The sequence below is a fragment of the Sorex araneus genome, chromosome 1 (genome assembly GCF_027595985.1).
Source record: "Sorex araneus isolate mSorAra2 chromosome 1, mSorAra2.pri, whole genome shotgun sequence".
In the NCBI taxonomy this organism is placed as follows: domain Eukaryota; kingdom Metazoa; phylum Chordata; class Mammalia; order Eulipotyphla; family Soricidae; genus Sorex; species Sorex araneus.
Window position 1 is genome coordinate 125,770,083 of NC_073302.1, and position 13,836 is coordinate 125,783,918.

Genomic DNA, 13,836 nt, shown 5'->3' on the forward strand with positions numbered 1-13,836 from the left:
TTTTCGCTCTCTCTTGGAGCCACGCTCACACCAGGGAAGCAGCCCCAGGTGAAATGCCAGTAATCGAACCCAGTGTCCGTAAGGCCCTCCGGAGGGGCGGGGCTAGATGGCATTAGAGGAAAGCACAAGAAAGACTCTGGAAAGGAGAGGGGGAATGGTGGGGGCTTGAAGCATGGGACACGTTCCCATTGCAAAGTGCCCCAAATCCAGGGACAGTGTGAGTGAGCACGGAGGTGGACATGTGTGTCACTATCCCAAAGGAGCGGGGTCAACCACTGGGTCCAGGGAGAAGATTCCTTCCTGGGTTGCTAGGTTACAATAAGCCCTAAGAGAGGCACAGAGAGGGGCAGAGCGAAGTGAATGACAGGGGAGGTGAGGGGCCTTCGCAGGCTGCGGAAATGGGGAACATTTGGGTGAGATCATAAGATAACAGGTTCTCCAGTTAGAATCAGAGAGCCAGTGTCTTAGAAAAATTAGAAGGAAGGTCTGTGCCTAAAGAACACACAGCAATTCAGCGTCTCAGTTTCTCGCAGAGCAATGTAAGATGTTTCTATATGATTGACATCTCCGGCCAGTAGAGATCCGGATCATCATCCCATTGATCGATAGAGATCCTGATAGAGTAGAGATTCCCAAGCTGATTTCGATCGTCACCCCCTTTTCACAAATGCACACAGGATGATCATTGTGTCTCCTAGAAATCTACCTTTTCTTAAGTGCACAAGCAGAAAGTATCCCTCCGTTGCACCCGAGGGCACTACCACCCCCTAGATTGTCTCAGTGCCCGCCAGGGAGTGCACCGGTCACTTGGGAAGACACATCTGGGAAGACACTGAGAAATGAAATTCAAGGAGGCTCATGGGGACACCACATCTGAAAAAAGTATGGAACAAAAGGACAAGGAAGACATGGAAAGTCTTGACATCTCAGAGGCAATAGAACTAGGCTGTACCATCCACAAACCAGCCTCTACTGAGCTGTAACCAACGTGGTCTGGCCTGATTAAAAATTCATCAATCTAACTGACTTTTACAAAACACATGAACAAGGGCTGGACGATAGTACATCAGGTAGGGCACTTACCTTGCATGTAGCTGACTTGGGTTCAATCCCCCGCACCACAGATGGTTCCCTGAGCCCCACTAGGAGTGATCCCTGAACGCAGAGCCAAGAGTAAGCTCTGAGCACTGACACGTGTGGTTCACCTCCCCAAAACTGTTAAAAATAAATGAATTTATTAACTGTTTTTTGTCGGCAAGAATGCTCTTATCAGTTTCTATGTGGCCAGTACTGTTTCTTTCCTCAAGACTTTCGTAGTTTCAATTTTCTCTCACTTGGCTCACATTAATCCTTGGAATCTAATGGCATCGGGTGATGAGTTTTCAAAAGACAAAAGACTGTAACTGCTTCTGAGACTTTGGGTAGACAGGGAGCTGATCGGCTGGAATGGACTACACTTGTTTATAATGTAGTACTGCAGTAGAATCTCAAGTGTGTATGTTAGGTACGTTGAGTCACACCATTTTCCAGGAAAGCATAGCCAAATGTTTCCCAATCTCACTATTTCTAGGAGAATTATACCACTGCAGCGAACCACACTCTGCAGTGGAGCTGGGAATCTGAGCTACCACTGGAATGTGCCACCCACTTTGTAAGAATAAGAAGTTTGATGGGTGATGATGCCAGCAGCATCAAGCGGAGGGTCTGGAATGAATGGAGTTCCTGGGAGGAAGTTCATGGTAAGAAGTAAGGCAATCAGAGCATGAAGAGTTGTAACATCTAATATTAGTTGGGATCCATTGTCAAATCATGGAAGTTCCCCCCATGAGGAACTTGGGGGGAGGCAGAGACATTATTTTCCTTTGGTTTCTACCAGAATTAAAAAGCATGGGTCAGAAACTTGTCAGAGAGACAGGCATCTAAAGTGCCACATAATTTATTCATTGAGATAATTATGCAAATTAAGATAACTTTGTGTTCATTTTCCAACTACATAAGGTGTGTTCATTATAGAATGCTAAGAATGACCTAAAGTGTGTATGTTTTTGTTCAGACCACACAAAATGTACATGTATCTTGAGCAACGATGGGGAGTTTTTTTCTGCGAAGGGCAAATGGGAACTATTTTAGGCCTTGCAGACTACAAGCTTTGACTTCTGCTCTGTTGTTGCAATGCGTAAGCAGTCACAATGTGTCAGTCAAATACCACAATGCTTGTATTCTTTATTTTTTTTAATATTTTATTTTATTGAATCACCGTGAGATGTTACAAGCTTTCATGTTTGGGTTACAATCTCACAATGATCAAACACCCATCCCTCCACCAGTGCACATTCCCCACCACCAATATCCCCCTACAGCCCCCCTATCCCACCCTCCCCCAGTCTCCATGGCAGATAATATTCCCCATACTCTCTCTCTACTTTTGGGCATTATGTGCCCAAAAGACACTGAGAGGTCATCATGTTTGGTCCATTATCTACTTTCGGCATGCATCTTCCATCCCAACTGGTTCCTCCAGCCATCATTTTCTTAGTGATCCCTTCTCTATTCCATCTGCCTTCTCCCCTCCAATCATGAAGCAGTCTTCCAGCTATGGGGCAATCCTCCTGGCCCTTGTTTCTATTGTCCTGGGGTGCCAGCCTGATGTGATGTTATTCTATATGCCACAAATGAGTGCAGTCCTTCTATGTCTGTCCCTCTCTTTCTGACTCATTTCACTTACATGCTTGTGTTCTAATAAAACTTTATTTATAAAAACAGATATTAGCTGCACTTGGCCTGAAGCAATGGCTTATCATTACCAAATATAAATAGAAGGGAGAAATAGGGGAACATTGAACTAATTCTTCATTTGTGTAGTTATATAAATCTCTTAATCTGGGTTATTATTGATATAAGATATAGAGTGAGTTTTGCCACAGTTTGGTTTTATACTTCAGCTAAGCCAATAAGTTATTTCAGTGGCAAAAGCATTTGGTGCTCTCAGCTAGATAACCTAGGTCATTTGAAAACCCTGCCATGCCTTTGTTGAATGTTTAAGCAAATTTTAAAATCTAAACTGACAGCTCATTAATCCATGGCTCTCCTAGGGATTATGATATTTCATACTAGTAAGAGAATTAAATATGTAGTCCAGTCACTGACTTAAGCATTACACATACTAGTTTAATCTTTCGTGGGCCTCTAGAGGTATGGATTATTGTTCTCGAATGTTATAAATGAAGAAACTGAGGCACAGATAGCTTAAAGAACTCCAGCAAATTTATCATGGCCCTCAATGATGGATCTGAGATTCCTCCCCAGTCCATCTGGCTCAGAGTCCATGATCTTTATTTCTTGGCTTTGTTTTGGGGCCCACACCAGCAATTTGGGGGCGTTACTCCAGCTTAGTGCTTAAGGGCTGCTTTCTGCTGTACCTGGGGGTCCACTACTATGTGGGAGATTAGGCCAGGCCTCCTGCATACAAGGTAGGTGCTCAGCCCTTTGATCTCTTCTGTGAGCCCTAAAGACTTTTAACCTAGCATCCTACTGCTGACAGAGCAATGCCCTGAAAGGAAATGTAAAGATTAAGAAAATAGTGAAAGAAAGGGAAGTTGGACAGAGGCAGTCAAGTGGCAGAGCACATGCCAAACACGGGGAAAGGGAGACTATCTGGCTTCGCTCAGGGCATGCTGGAGGGGAAGCCCCACTGAGCACCTTTGTGCAAAACCCTAGTGGTGTCCCCCACCACCACCCTACTGCCCCCAGCACAGCCAAGAGGTACTGAATACTCAGACCTGTGAGCATCAGCAGGAGTGGCCGTGAGCCACTGCAGGGCCCCCGCAGAGGCAGAGGGAGAAACTGCAGGAGGGGATATCTGAGATATCTCTGAGAAGGTGGGAATTACTGTGATCTACAGCACAGGTTAGTGACCGGGAGGGACAGATGGCTTTGGGGCTGAGCAGACCTGGTGAGTGTGAACATGACTTTGCTATCTGTGAGCAGATGAACTGGGCTTCAGTCCCGCCCACCTCAGTTTTGTTAGATAAGGATGATAATGGATAATGCACAGAAGCCATTCAACGTGTTTCCCCAGGACCAAGATCAATACAACACCCCCTTTGTCACAGTAACCCAATGGTGGCAAAATACCATTGAGGTGGCTATCTTAAAGCCATTGTTTTGATAAGAAGAGCAGGGGATTTTATGTAATAAAGTTGAGAGTGAGGTAAAAAGGAGGTGGTTTGAATTTGGAGTGAGATTCTAACTCAGCTGTCTCTTGTTTTTGCAGTCCTGTATTCATTTGCAGATAAATCACTGTTGGTTTTCCCTAAAGAAAAGGTGGTGGAAGAGGGCTCCAATGTCACCATGTGCTACATTTCTAGGAATCACCAAAACAACATATCATGTTATGTGGAAGATAAAGAGATATACGGAGAACTGCTCGACTCAAATGTTGCTGTGTTGCATTTGATACATGTTCCTTTCATTAGAGCAACAGGGACGAATATCTTATGTAAAACGGACACAGATTATGAAGGCTTTGTTCTCTATGTCAATGGTAAGTATGCTCATTCCTCTGACCCGCACTTCCCATTACTGATGAAATAATTTGCCAGAGGTCACCAAGCTTTTCTACTCCTGATCTCAGTTTTCCTTTGTTTACTAAATCTTCTAGAATAGATTTTGACAAAGTCTATTCTATACTTGCAAGATTTCCTGCTGCATTCTTGAGCTTCTTGACATTTCATTCCTAAAACTCAAGACTACTGAAGAGATGAAAGTTCAAGGCATGACCTAGGAAAATAGCTTGCTTTGCTTCAGTCTTACTGGGATTAACACAAGATTCTAAGGGAGGAGAGGGGTCCCAAGAGATGCCACGGTTGAATACATGGACTGGAACCTTCTTCCTGTGTCTAGGTGTGCTCTCTTGGCCGGTTTCCTAGCCCCTCAGAGTCTGTTTCTTCCCCTGTGTGCCAGTCATGGTGGTTGTGAGCATAAACGGGACCTGTCCCCAGCACAGTAGCTGCACACAGTAGGTCTTCAGACAATGAGACCACTGCAGTTCTTCACTGGGTGTGGGAATTGTCAGAAGCTTCCATTGGTGACCTGGTGGAGAGGAAACATTTTGGGGTGCAATTCTAGGGAACTCCTACCTCTTATAGCCTCTTCTCCCCTTTGCTGATGCCATTCATTCATTCTCTCGCTCATGGGATGTGCCAGTCAGCATTATGTGTCAGTGCCTTATAACAGGCTCTAGAGATGCACCTTCCACCCCATGGACACAGTGCATGCCCACCAATTGCAGAATACCCACTATGCCAACCTTCACTGCACCCCAGGAAAGCTCAGGGAAGGGTGGAGGAGGGCCAACAAGATGAGAGGCCTGAAATGTGGCTTTCTGGAGCTGCTAATAAGTGGGCTTCCACTTACGTGCTCCTTCCCTCATTGAGAGTAACTGTGGCCTCGGACCCTAAAGAGTGCTCTCCATTAACTTGTTCTTCCATGAAGGTTTCACTGGGTCTTTCATCTGTTTTTCTTTGATTGAACAGAAAAACTTAAGGACTTTTCTTGTGAAACCCAGGACTTCAAGACCTTGACCTGTACTTGGGACCCGGGGACTGAGTTAGCTCATGAGCAACTTTCTGTACATTATAGTCTACTGGAATCGTAAGTCACCTCTGTTTGCACTGTGGTAGACTGTTCCTGGTGTAAAGCGCTTGTATTGGTATCACAAAAGCCGCACTTTGCTATTGCAGAAACCTTGAGCATATATAGTAAAGCTACCCTTTCCAAGTCAGGAAGAATTCAAGAGCTCTCTGTGAGCAATACTTTAGAACAAAACAAAACAAAAATCAGATCATCTAAAAATTAAAGGACAGATCATGGTATAAAAATACTTCCAGAGCTGGTGATCTGGACCTGCCTAAGTTCTCATTTTTCAAGACTATCCAGATTGTACCATAGATAGTACAGGATTCTGGTTCCATCCCCAGCATCACATATGGTCCCCTGAGCACACAAGGCACAATCCCTAAGCTCAGAGCTAAGCTGTGAGCATAGCTGAGTGTGGTCCAAGCCACTGTATCTATTTAGATATTTGTTATCAGTTGATTGTTGTATCTATTTTAGGGGTCTCCCACGTGGTGCTCTGAAAGCCTGGATGCCCCTCCCAGGAATTCTCAGTCACCTGGAAACCAGGGATTGAACCAGGGTTGGTTGTCTGCCAGACCAGTGCCTTAACCCCCTTATGGTCTCTGGCACCTCATTACACACTGTACCATTTTCATCAAATATATTGAAACAGCTTTTTTATTATAAGTGTTTGTTGGTGATAGGACTGTGCTGTCATCTGGACTTGAGCTGAGTGGACTTTGAAAAAAAAAAAGCAGGATTAGACATCTGTGTTGACTAAAGGGTAAACCCTGACATTGTTTTTCTGTTTTTTTAAAAAGAATTTCTGGGAATAAGATCCTTTGTCAACAGAAAAACTGTTGCAATTGGCAAATAACTCAAGATTCACAAGAAATGTATAACTTCACCCTTGTGGCCGAATACAGCTTAGGAAGGAGAAGTGCCAATATTGGCTTTAACCTGACTCATCGAGGTAGGTGAGAGAGTGCGGTAGGCCTCCGGGCTTTCTAACACCCTTGTTTGACACACTGTGGACGTGAGTAAATGCACTGTAGGGTTTGCCTTGTTCACATCCCGAGGGATAGTTTTCCTTTACTGCTCTCCTTCATCACTTCTCTTCAGGGGTGTAGTCACAATCACAGAATAGGGGCCTTTGTTAGTTTGTTTCATCAACACACTAAGTACCAAAGAGTGCATGGCTCAACTTCAAAACTAGAACTCTGATAATAACTCATTTCATCTACTATTCTTCTCTCCTGCTCCTTTCAGTAAGATAGAGATTCAAACACATATGTGTTCTCATTTATTTGCAATCCTAAAAGGATTGCTTTTATTTGCTTGGTTTGGGCATATACAAAAGATAGCAAGCTGTATGTAATAATAGAGTAACTCCTTCTATAGAATATGAAATGGCTATGATTTGCCCATATGTTGAGTGCTGCTGTCGTTCATTTGCTCTGTGCCAGAGTATTTCATTGTATAAATATTTTACTTATGCATATGGTTAATGAATTTTTAGGTTGCGTCAAGGGTTTTTTACTTTTGGCTACAGTGTAAATATTTTATGCATGCATGAATACACATCTACAGTGTTTTTCTTGAATAGACCTACAAGTGGAATTGGTCCTCACATAGAAAGTTTGAAAGTTTGTGAGGTAATGCCAAATGATCAACCAAATGATGAATTCTCCAATTATAGCCTTACCCCTTAGATCATGATATTCTCTCTCAATTAGGATTGTTTCTCTTTTCATTTTTTTCTATTTGGATGGGTACATTATAGCATTTCACATCCCTGGAAGAACTTATGAGGAAAAAAGAGTCTTCTGTATTTACCACACTACAAACAATACTTATTGTTTATTGTTATAGCTTTTATTGTTCTTCTTTCACATATTGTTTCTGTGCCCTATAGCAATCTCTTTAGTGATTTTCAGCTTTCTGAAATTCTCGTTCTTCTGTTTTTTCAGTTAGAAAATTCAGAATTCTGATACTCCATTCATTCCTCTACTTGTGCCCAGGGTTAAAGGACAGAATTAGTGAGGGGCAGTGGATTTCAAGGCCATACGTCATATTGCTCAGGACCTGTTCCTGGCATGGTGCTTAGCGGGGTGTTCCTGGCATTGCTTCAGGGGACTATATGCAGTGCCAGGGATTGAATCAGGTTTTGCCACATGAGAGACAAGCACCTTAATCCCAGCCCTGGCCCCAAGACGACAGAATTTTTAAAAGATAAAGTCAGTTGACCACCAGTTCAGCAATCCTTCACCCACCCTTTGGTCTTCTCTAGTCTGTCTGCTGCTCTTATCCTTTCAAGTGTTCCAGCAGTTTCCCCTTACATGGGGTCAGTCCACAGCTTTCCACAGCATAGACATGTGGGAAATCTTTCCAAGACCCGAGCATCATCCAGACTATTTTCATTTGAGATCTGTTTTTGTTCCAAAATTTCTATTTGACTATTGAAAAGCAATTTCTAGTTTTCCATTGGGAAATACATTCATTTCAGATGTATTTACCTTACCTCATGGATCTGTTTTAAAATCTGTAACTTTAGCAGCATCTTGAGAGAGTCATCTTAGTATTCACATCTGTTGGTCATAGAAATTGATGGAATTTTCATATTTTGCACATTGAATACCTTTGGTCTGTATCCTTGACTTTTGTTGTTGTTTTGTTTTGGGACCACACCTGGCCATGCTCAGGAATTAACTCCTGACTCTGCACTCAGGAATCATGCCTAGAGGTGCTTGAGGGACCATACAGGATGCTGGAACACAACCCGGGTCTATCCTTAACATTATTTATGTTATTTTAAACTTTGTGTCATTCTGTTATATTCTCCTCATGGGCTGTTTCTCAAGTTCTGACTTCCCTTTCGCTTAATTTTAAGAGTCTCAAGTATCTTTTTTTCTATCCTTTTTATAGTTTTCTAATACGTATGTGGGGATCCGAGGTGAAGTTATAGTTAGTTTGTTGCTGTAAATCTGGTTTATGTGCTCTTTTCTCAAAACTAAATATTTATTGAGTAAATAAGTGAAGATGTGAACTATTTACCATGATATTTTTAGATTTGTGCTCAATTTTTTTTAACTTTGCTTTCTTTTCTTGACAGTCCACCCAAAGGCTCCTTTCAATTTATTCCCTAAAAATGTCACTGCCAGGAATGCCACCATAACTTGGAAGGTACACTCTCTTGGGAATAAATCTTCACTTTTGTGTCAGCTTGAACTTCAACATGAAGGAACAGTCATACAAGTAAGACTGCTGCTTAATTTTCTTTGCCATGATTTGTGACCAAAATCCTTCACTCTAGAGTTTCAGGCATACGGTGTTCCACACTAGTCCCCTTACCAGCACTAACTTCCCTCTAACAGTGTTCCCAGGCTCCCTCCCGTGCCCCAGCCTGTCTCCTTAGCAAACACTATTTTACGTTTGATCATTGTCATTTTGGTCTCACTCTTATAGTGTTGTTGAATCTGGTTTTTTAAAAAAATTATTTTTTAATTGCCTTTTTTTGGGTCACACCCAGTGATGCTCAGGGGTTACTCCTGGCTCTGGACTCAGGACTTACTCCTGGTGGTGCTTGGGGGACCATATGAGATGCCGGGGATTGAATTAAGGTCTGCCATGTGCAAGGCAAATGCCCTACCTGCTGTGCTATTGTTCCGGCCCTGGCTCTGTGTTTTATATAGAAACAGATACCATACCTCTATGCGACAGGTGTGCCCAATTCCCGTTACCTGACATCTGATTATCTTTCTTCCCCCCTCAGTATCTTTCCTTTCCTGTTCATCTCATTTCTATGGTCAAAGGTCAAGGGTAATCCAGGTGTTCCCCCCTCCCCAAATCCTTTGAATTCCTTTGTCTATTCTATATACCACAGAGAAGTGGTATCATTTGGTATCTTTACTTCTTCTGATTTATTTCACTTAATATGATATCTTCCAGTTCCATCCAAGTTGCAGTGAGCTACATAATTTCATCATTCCTGGTAGCTGTATAGTATTCGTGTGTGTATGTGTGTACATACACACTACACCTTTGTCATCATATTCATTTGTTGTTGGACATCGCTGATTCTATACCCCAGCTATTAAGCAAAGTGCTGCAATGAATAATGGTGTGCATATGGCCTTTTAAATGGATGTTTCTGTGTCTTGCAGGATTTTTCTATATTTAAGAACCTTTTGTGTATCCTAAACAGAGACTCTTTCAATTCTTATTTTCATGTGAGTTCAGATGGTGTGGGTTATCTCTGAAGTTAAAACACCATCAAGTGAGGCATAGATTTTTAAGATTTCGGAAAGATGTCTTAGGGATTTTCTTTTTTTCCTAAAAGCAATTCATACTACAAATTATTATTTGCAACGTTACGATTTGTCTTTACAATGAAGTATGCATACCAACATTTCTTCTCTCTCTCCCTCTCTCCCTCTCTCTCTCTCACTCACTCTCTCAAATCAAGCACAATGTTTCCATCAAAATGGATGGTGAGTACCTCTGGCAAGATCTGGAACCTTCCACAGAGTATGTGGTGCAGGTGCGCTGTGCTGATTCCAATCACTTCTGGAAATGGAGCGAAACAGTTGCTCAGAATTTCAGCACACTTGAAACTGGTATGTTCACTCCCTCACATTTAACCCAAGGTCCTAGACTGACTTGTAGGATAAGGCTTGATACCCGTGAGTGCTTTTGGTTCTACTAATAATTGAGGAGAAAATAATTAGAGCAGGGGCTGGAAACCATCTTTAAAAAATACTGAATAGAATGCCTAATAGTTGTCAGTGGGAAAAATTCACCGCAAACATTTGCTTTTGGTATTATTTACGTTGCACAATTTCCTTCTGTTCTTTGATTTTGCCAAAACTGGCTTGTTAGCTCCTGTTATTGCTACGTCCATGTTGGGCCTGGCACTGGATCAGTTAGGATCAACGCTTAACTGGGACTTGAGAAGACCGTAGTGCTCATGCCAAGGGAAGCGCTGATCTCATCACAATCAGTTCAAGCTGTTTGAAAATGCAACTGTGTTTGGATCTTCCCCGAGAAGGAAAGGCTGAGCCCTGACTTGTAGAGTTCGAGCTGCCCCCAGGGCTCTTAATGACTTCTTTGTAAATTTATTTATTTTTTAATAGTCACTGAAATTACAAAGTGATGAAGTGACTTCTTATGACCTTTGCAAATGAGGCCAGGAAGCAGCAGTGGCCTGATGCTCCTAGAATGTCGAACACTGGGAAATTTACTCAACTGATCTAGTATCAGGCCAAGGAATGATTCCAAAATTCTCTGGAAGCTTCCAGAAGCTCTGAGGCTTGGTGATCATGTGGGTTTTCCATTTTTTTTTCCCCTGCTCAAATGCAACTGACTTTTTATAAGGCACATGGCATGTGTGCCTGGGGAGGTGTGAAAAACGGCCTTGAACAAGTGGGTAGAAGTCGGAGAAGGTTAAAAAAAGAAAAATGTTAAGCAAGGCTGTCTACCAAGTCAACCAGCCTACCAAGGCCAGTGGCACTTGGTAGACAGTTAGAAAAGTGTTAAATCCATCTCTTTCTGTACATCCATCCATCCAAGGACTTCTTCTTTGTCTTTTGAAGCACCCTCGGAGGCTCTTGATGTCTGGCGAATAGTGGAATCCACGCAAGAACAATATAATGTAACTTTATTCTGGAAGGTAAGATGCACAGAAGCTAACAACAGGCTCGCTTGGCACTATATGGGACAACGCAGGACAAGACTTTCTTGAGGTTACCAGCTGGGAGGCCACCAGGTGACACAGGAAACAGTCTTCCCTCCAAGGCAGAATCCCAGCTCCCATGGGGGATTATGATGCCAGTCAATAGATGAAATATTGTCATTTGGGACCCCTACACATGGGGAGCTGTGGCACGTATGGCCTTTTGTGGGTGCTAGAACCTGTATCTCGGCAACCCTCCCCCCAGACTTTTGCAAGTGGAGAGAATTACATACCATTTTTTACGAATTATGCATAGTTTAATACTTCCATATATTAAAAAGTTATGATAAGCTAAGAAACTCTGATGCTAAAAGTTTTGCCCTTCTGCCTTAACTGGCATCCCTTCATCAAACAGCCTGCAAGGCCAAGTTCTGGTTCTGGTGCCTCAGAGTCCAGCCGTACGGGGCGGCTTGGCCTCCGTTCCCAGACTAGCTTCCTCTTCTTCCCGCCTCTGCCCCCGGCCTTCTGCATCAAGCCCTGCCTCTAACCAGGCATCAGCCCCAGAGCCTGTTGTCAGAGCTTGGTCTGTGCATGTCAGGGCACCGTCTGTCCTTGCAGGAGAGGTCAAAGAGACACAGTCTCTTTCAGAGTCCAGTGCAGGGAATTCTCTGCAACCTGGAGGGTAGCGAGGGTGAATCGTGGGCTCCGGTACAGCTGTGCAGGGAGAACACAGCTGGAAGAGGGAGAGAGGCCTGGAGACAGCCCTCACTGAGGTTGATGGGTGAAAGATTTCCCCTCCTACCTCCTCCCCTTGCTGCCAGGGAGTGTTTGTTCGAATAGGTCCCCGAGCTTCTTTTATTGCTTTTCCATTATTTTTACATTACAGAATGTAAGGGCTGTAGTCTGGCCTCTCTGTAGGTATATGGACTTCACTCTACCTGCTACCGAAATTCCAAGTTTCAGTGCTACCCCACTACCATTGCTTACACCAAATCGAGGAGTTATCCTTTTTGGTTGACTTGCTTCATTTATTTATAGTTCACATGTGAATGAAAAACAACCAGTAATTATGTTCTATGTATTTCATGGGCATAATCACCTCAAGGTCCATCAGTTTGTCTCAAATGGCAATATTTCATCTATTGGCTGGCAGCATAATATTCCCTTGAGCAGACAGACCACTGTTTCTTTATCCAAGCTTCTGAAATGAGCATTTAAATAATTCATTGTTTTGGCCATTGTGTATAATGCTTCTCTAAACAGAGGGATGCAAATGTTCTGAATTAGCATTATCAGAAATGCCATTTCCTGCAGATAAATGGCATTTCCCCCCCCACCCCGCCTTTTTTCAAAGGAATTGCCATAGTACTTTCTATAGCATCTGCACCAACTTACAGGTTTCAGAATCTCTTTTTACCCTACATTTCTGCCAACACTTGTCAGTTTTGATCTTTTTTTATATAGGCCATTCTCACTGGTGATATCTTGTTGTGATTTGAATTTCCCTAATAAGTAATGTTGCACATGTTTTTTTTTTGTATATCTTTAGAGAATTGCATATTTAGGTCTTTTGCCCATTTTTAAAATTTGAATTTTTTCTTTTTAGAAGTGTTATGTGGATTCTTTGCCTATTTTTGAGAGCAACACTGTATTAGACACATGATATGTAAATAGTTCTTTCCAATTGTTATACTGCCTTGTAGTCTGTGTGGGAGTTTATTTCACTGTGTAGAAGCTTTTTACACAACAATCCATTTTCACTGAAATCCATTTAAGACTCCAAATGCATCTTTAAAAGTTAAGGTCATACGGTATACCACCTATGTTTTCCTCTACACAGTTTATGGTTTGGGGTCTTATTCATTTTGTTAGTTTAGGCATATGATGGACTGGAGCAATAGCAGAGTGGGTCAGGCATTTGCCTTGCATGCAGCCGACCCAGGTTCAATTCCTTCATCCCTCTTGGAGAGCCCGACAAGCAACCAAGAGTATCTCGCCTGCACGGCAGAGCCTGGCGAGCTCCCCGTGGCATATTTGATATGCCAAAAACAGTAACAAGTCTCACAATGGAGATGTTACTGGTGCCCGTTCGAGCAAATCGATGAGCAACAGGATGACAGTGTTATAGTGCTCCAGGCATATGATATTAAGTGGTGCTCTAGGGTTGTTCTATTAGATTTTGCATGTGGAGGTCCAGTTTTCCTACTACCAGTTGCTGAACAGACTTTCTTTCCTCCAGTATATGGTCTTGAGTCCTTTATGATAGATTAGATATGCATGTATGTGTGCATTTATTTCTGGGCTCTGTTCTATTGATTGGTATGTACACCATCTTTTTGTGCCAGTACTATCTTGTTACTGTTTTGTAATGTTCACGGTCAAGAGGTATGCTGTTATTTTAAAACAGAGTTAAAGAATCTCCTTGCTTTCAATTCCTGTCCCCATTTTTATCTGGACACACAGTCTTGTGAAACACATTCCCCAAAATCCTGGACTCCTGCTAGTACCTGCCTGAAGCTGGTGTAGAGGGTTATTGTATTCATTAAACT

The 13,836-nt window shown here is 42.7% G+C and overlaps 1 protein-coding gene across 1 annotated transcript in view; it reads left to right on the forward strand.

Annotated features, from left to right (window-relative positions):
* OSMR (oncostatin M receptor) overlaps positions 1-13,836 on the forward strand; it is a 41,740-nt gene that overhangs the window by 9,027 nt on the left and 18,877 nt on the right. Inside the window, exons 4-10 of the mRNA XM_055145412.1 lie at positions 1,571-1,739; positions 4,274-4,543; positions 5,535-5,652; positions 6,438-6,589; positions 8,729-8,871; positions 10,082-10,232; positions 11,208-11,284. Of these exons, the coding sequence (XP_055001387.1) occupies positions 1,571-1,739; positions 4,274-4,543; positions 5,535-5,652; positions 6,438-6,589; positions 8,729-8,871; positions 10,082-10,232; positions 11,208-11,284 (1,080 nt within the window). The remainder of the gene's footprint in view (positions 1-1,570; positions 1,740-4,273; positions 4,544-5,534; positions 5,653-6,437; positions 6,590-8,728; positions 8,872-10,081; positions 10,233-11,207; positions 11,285-13,836) is intronic.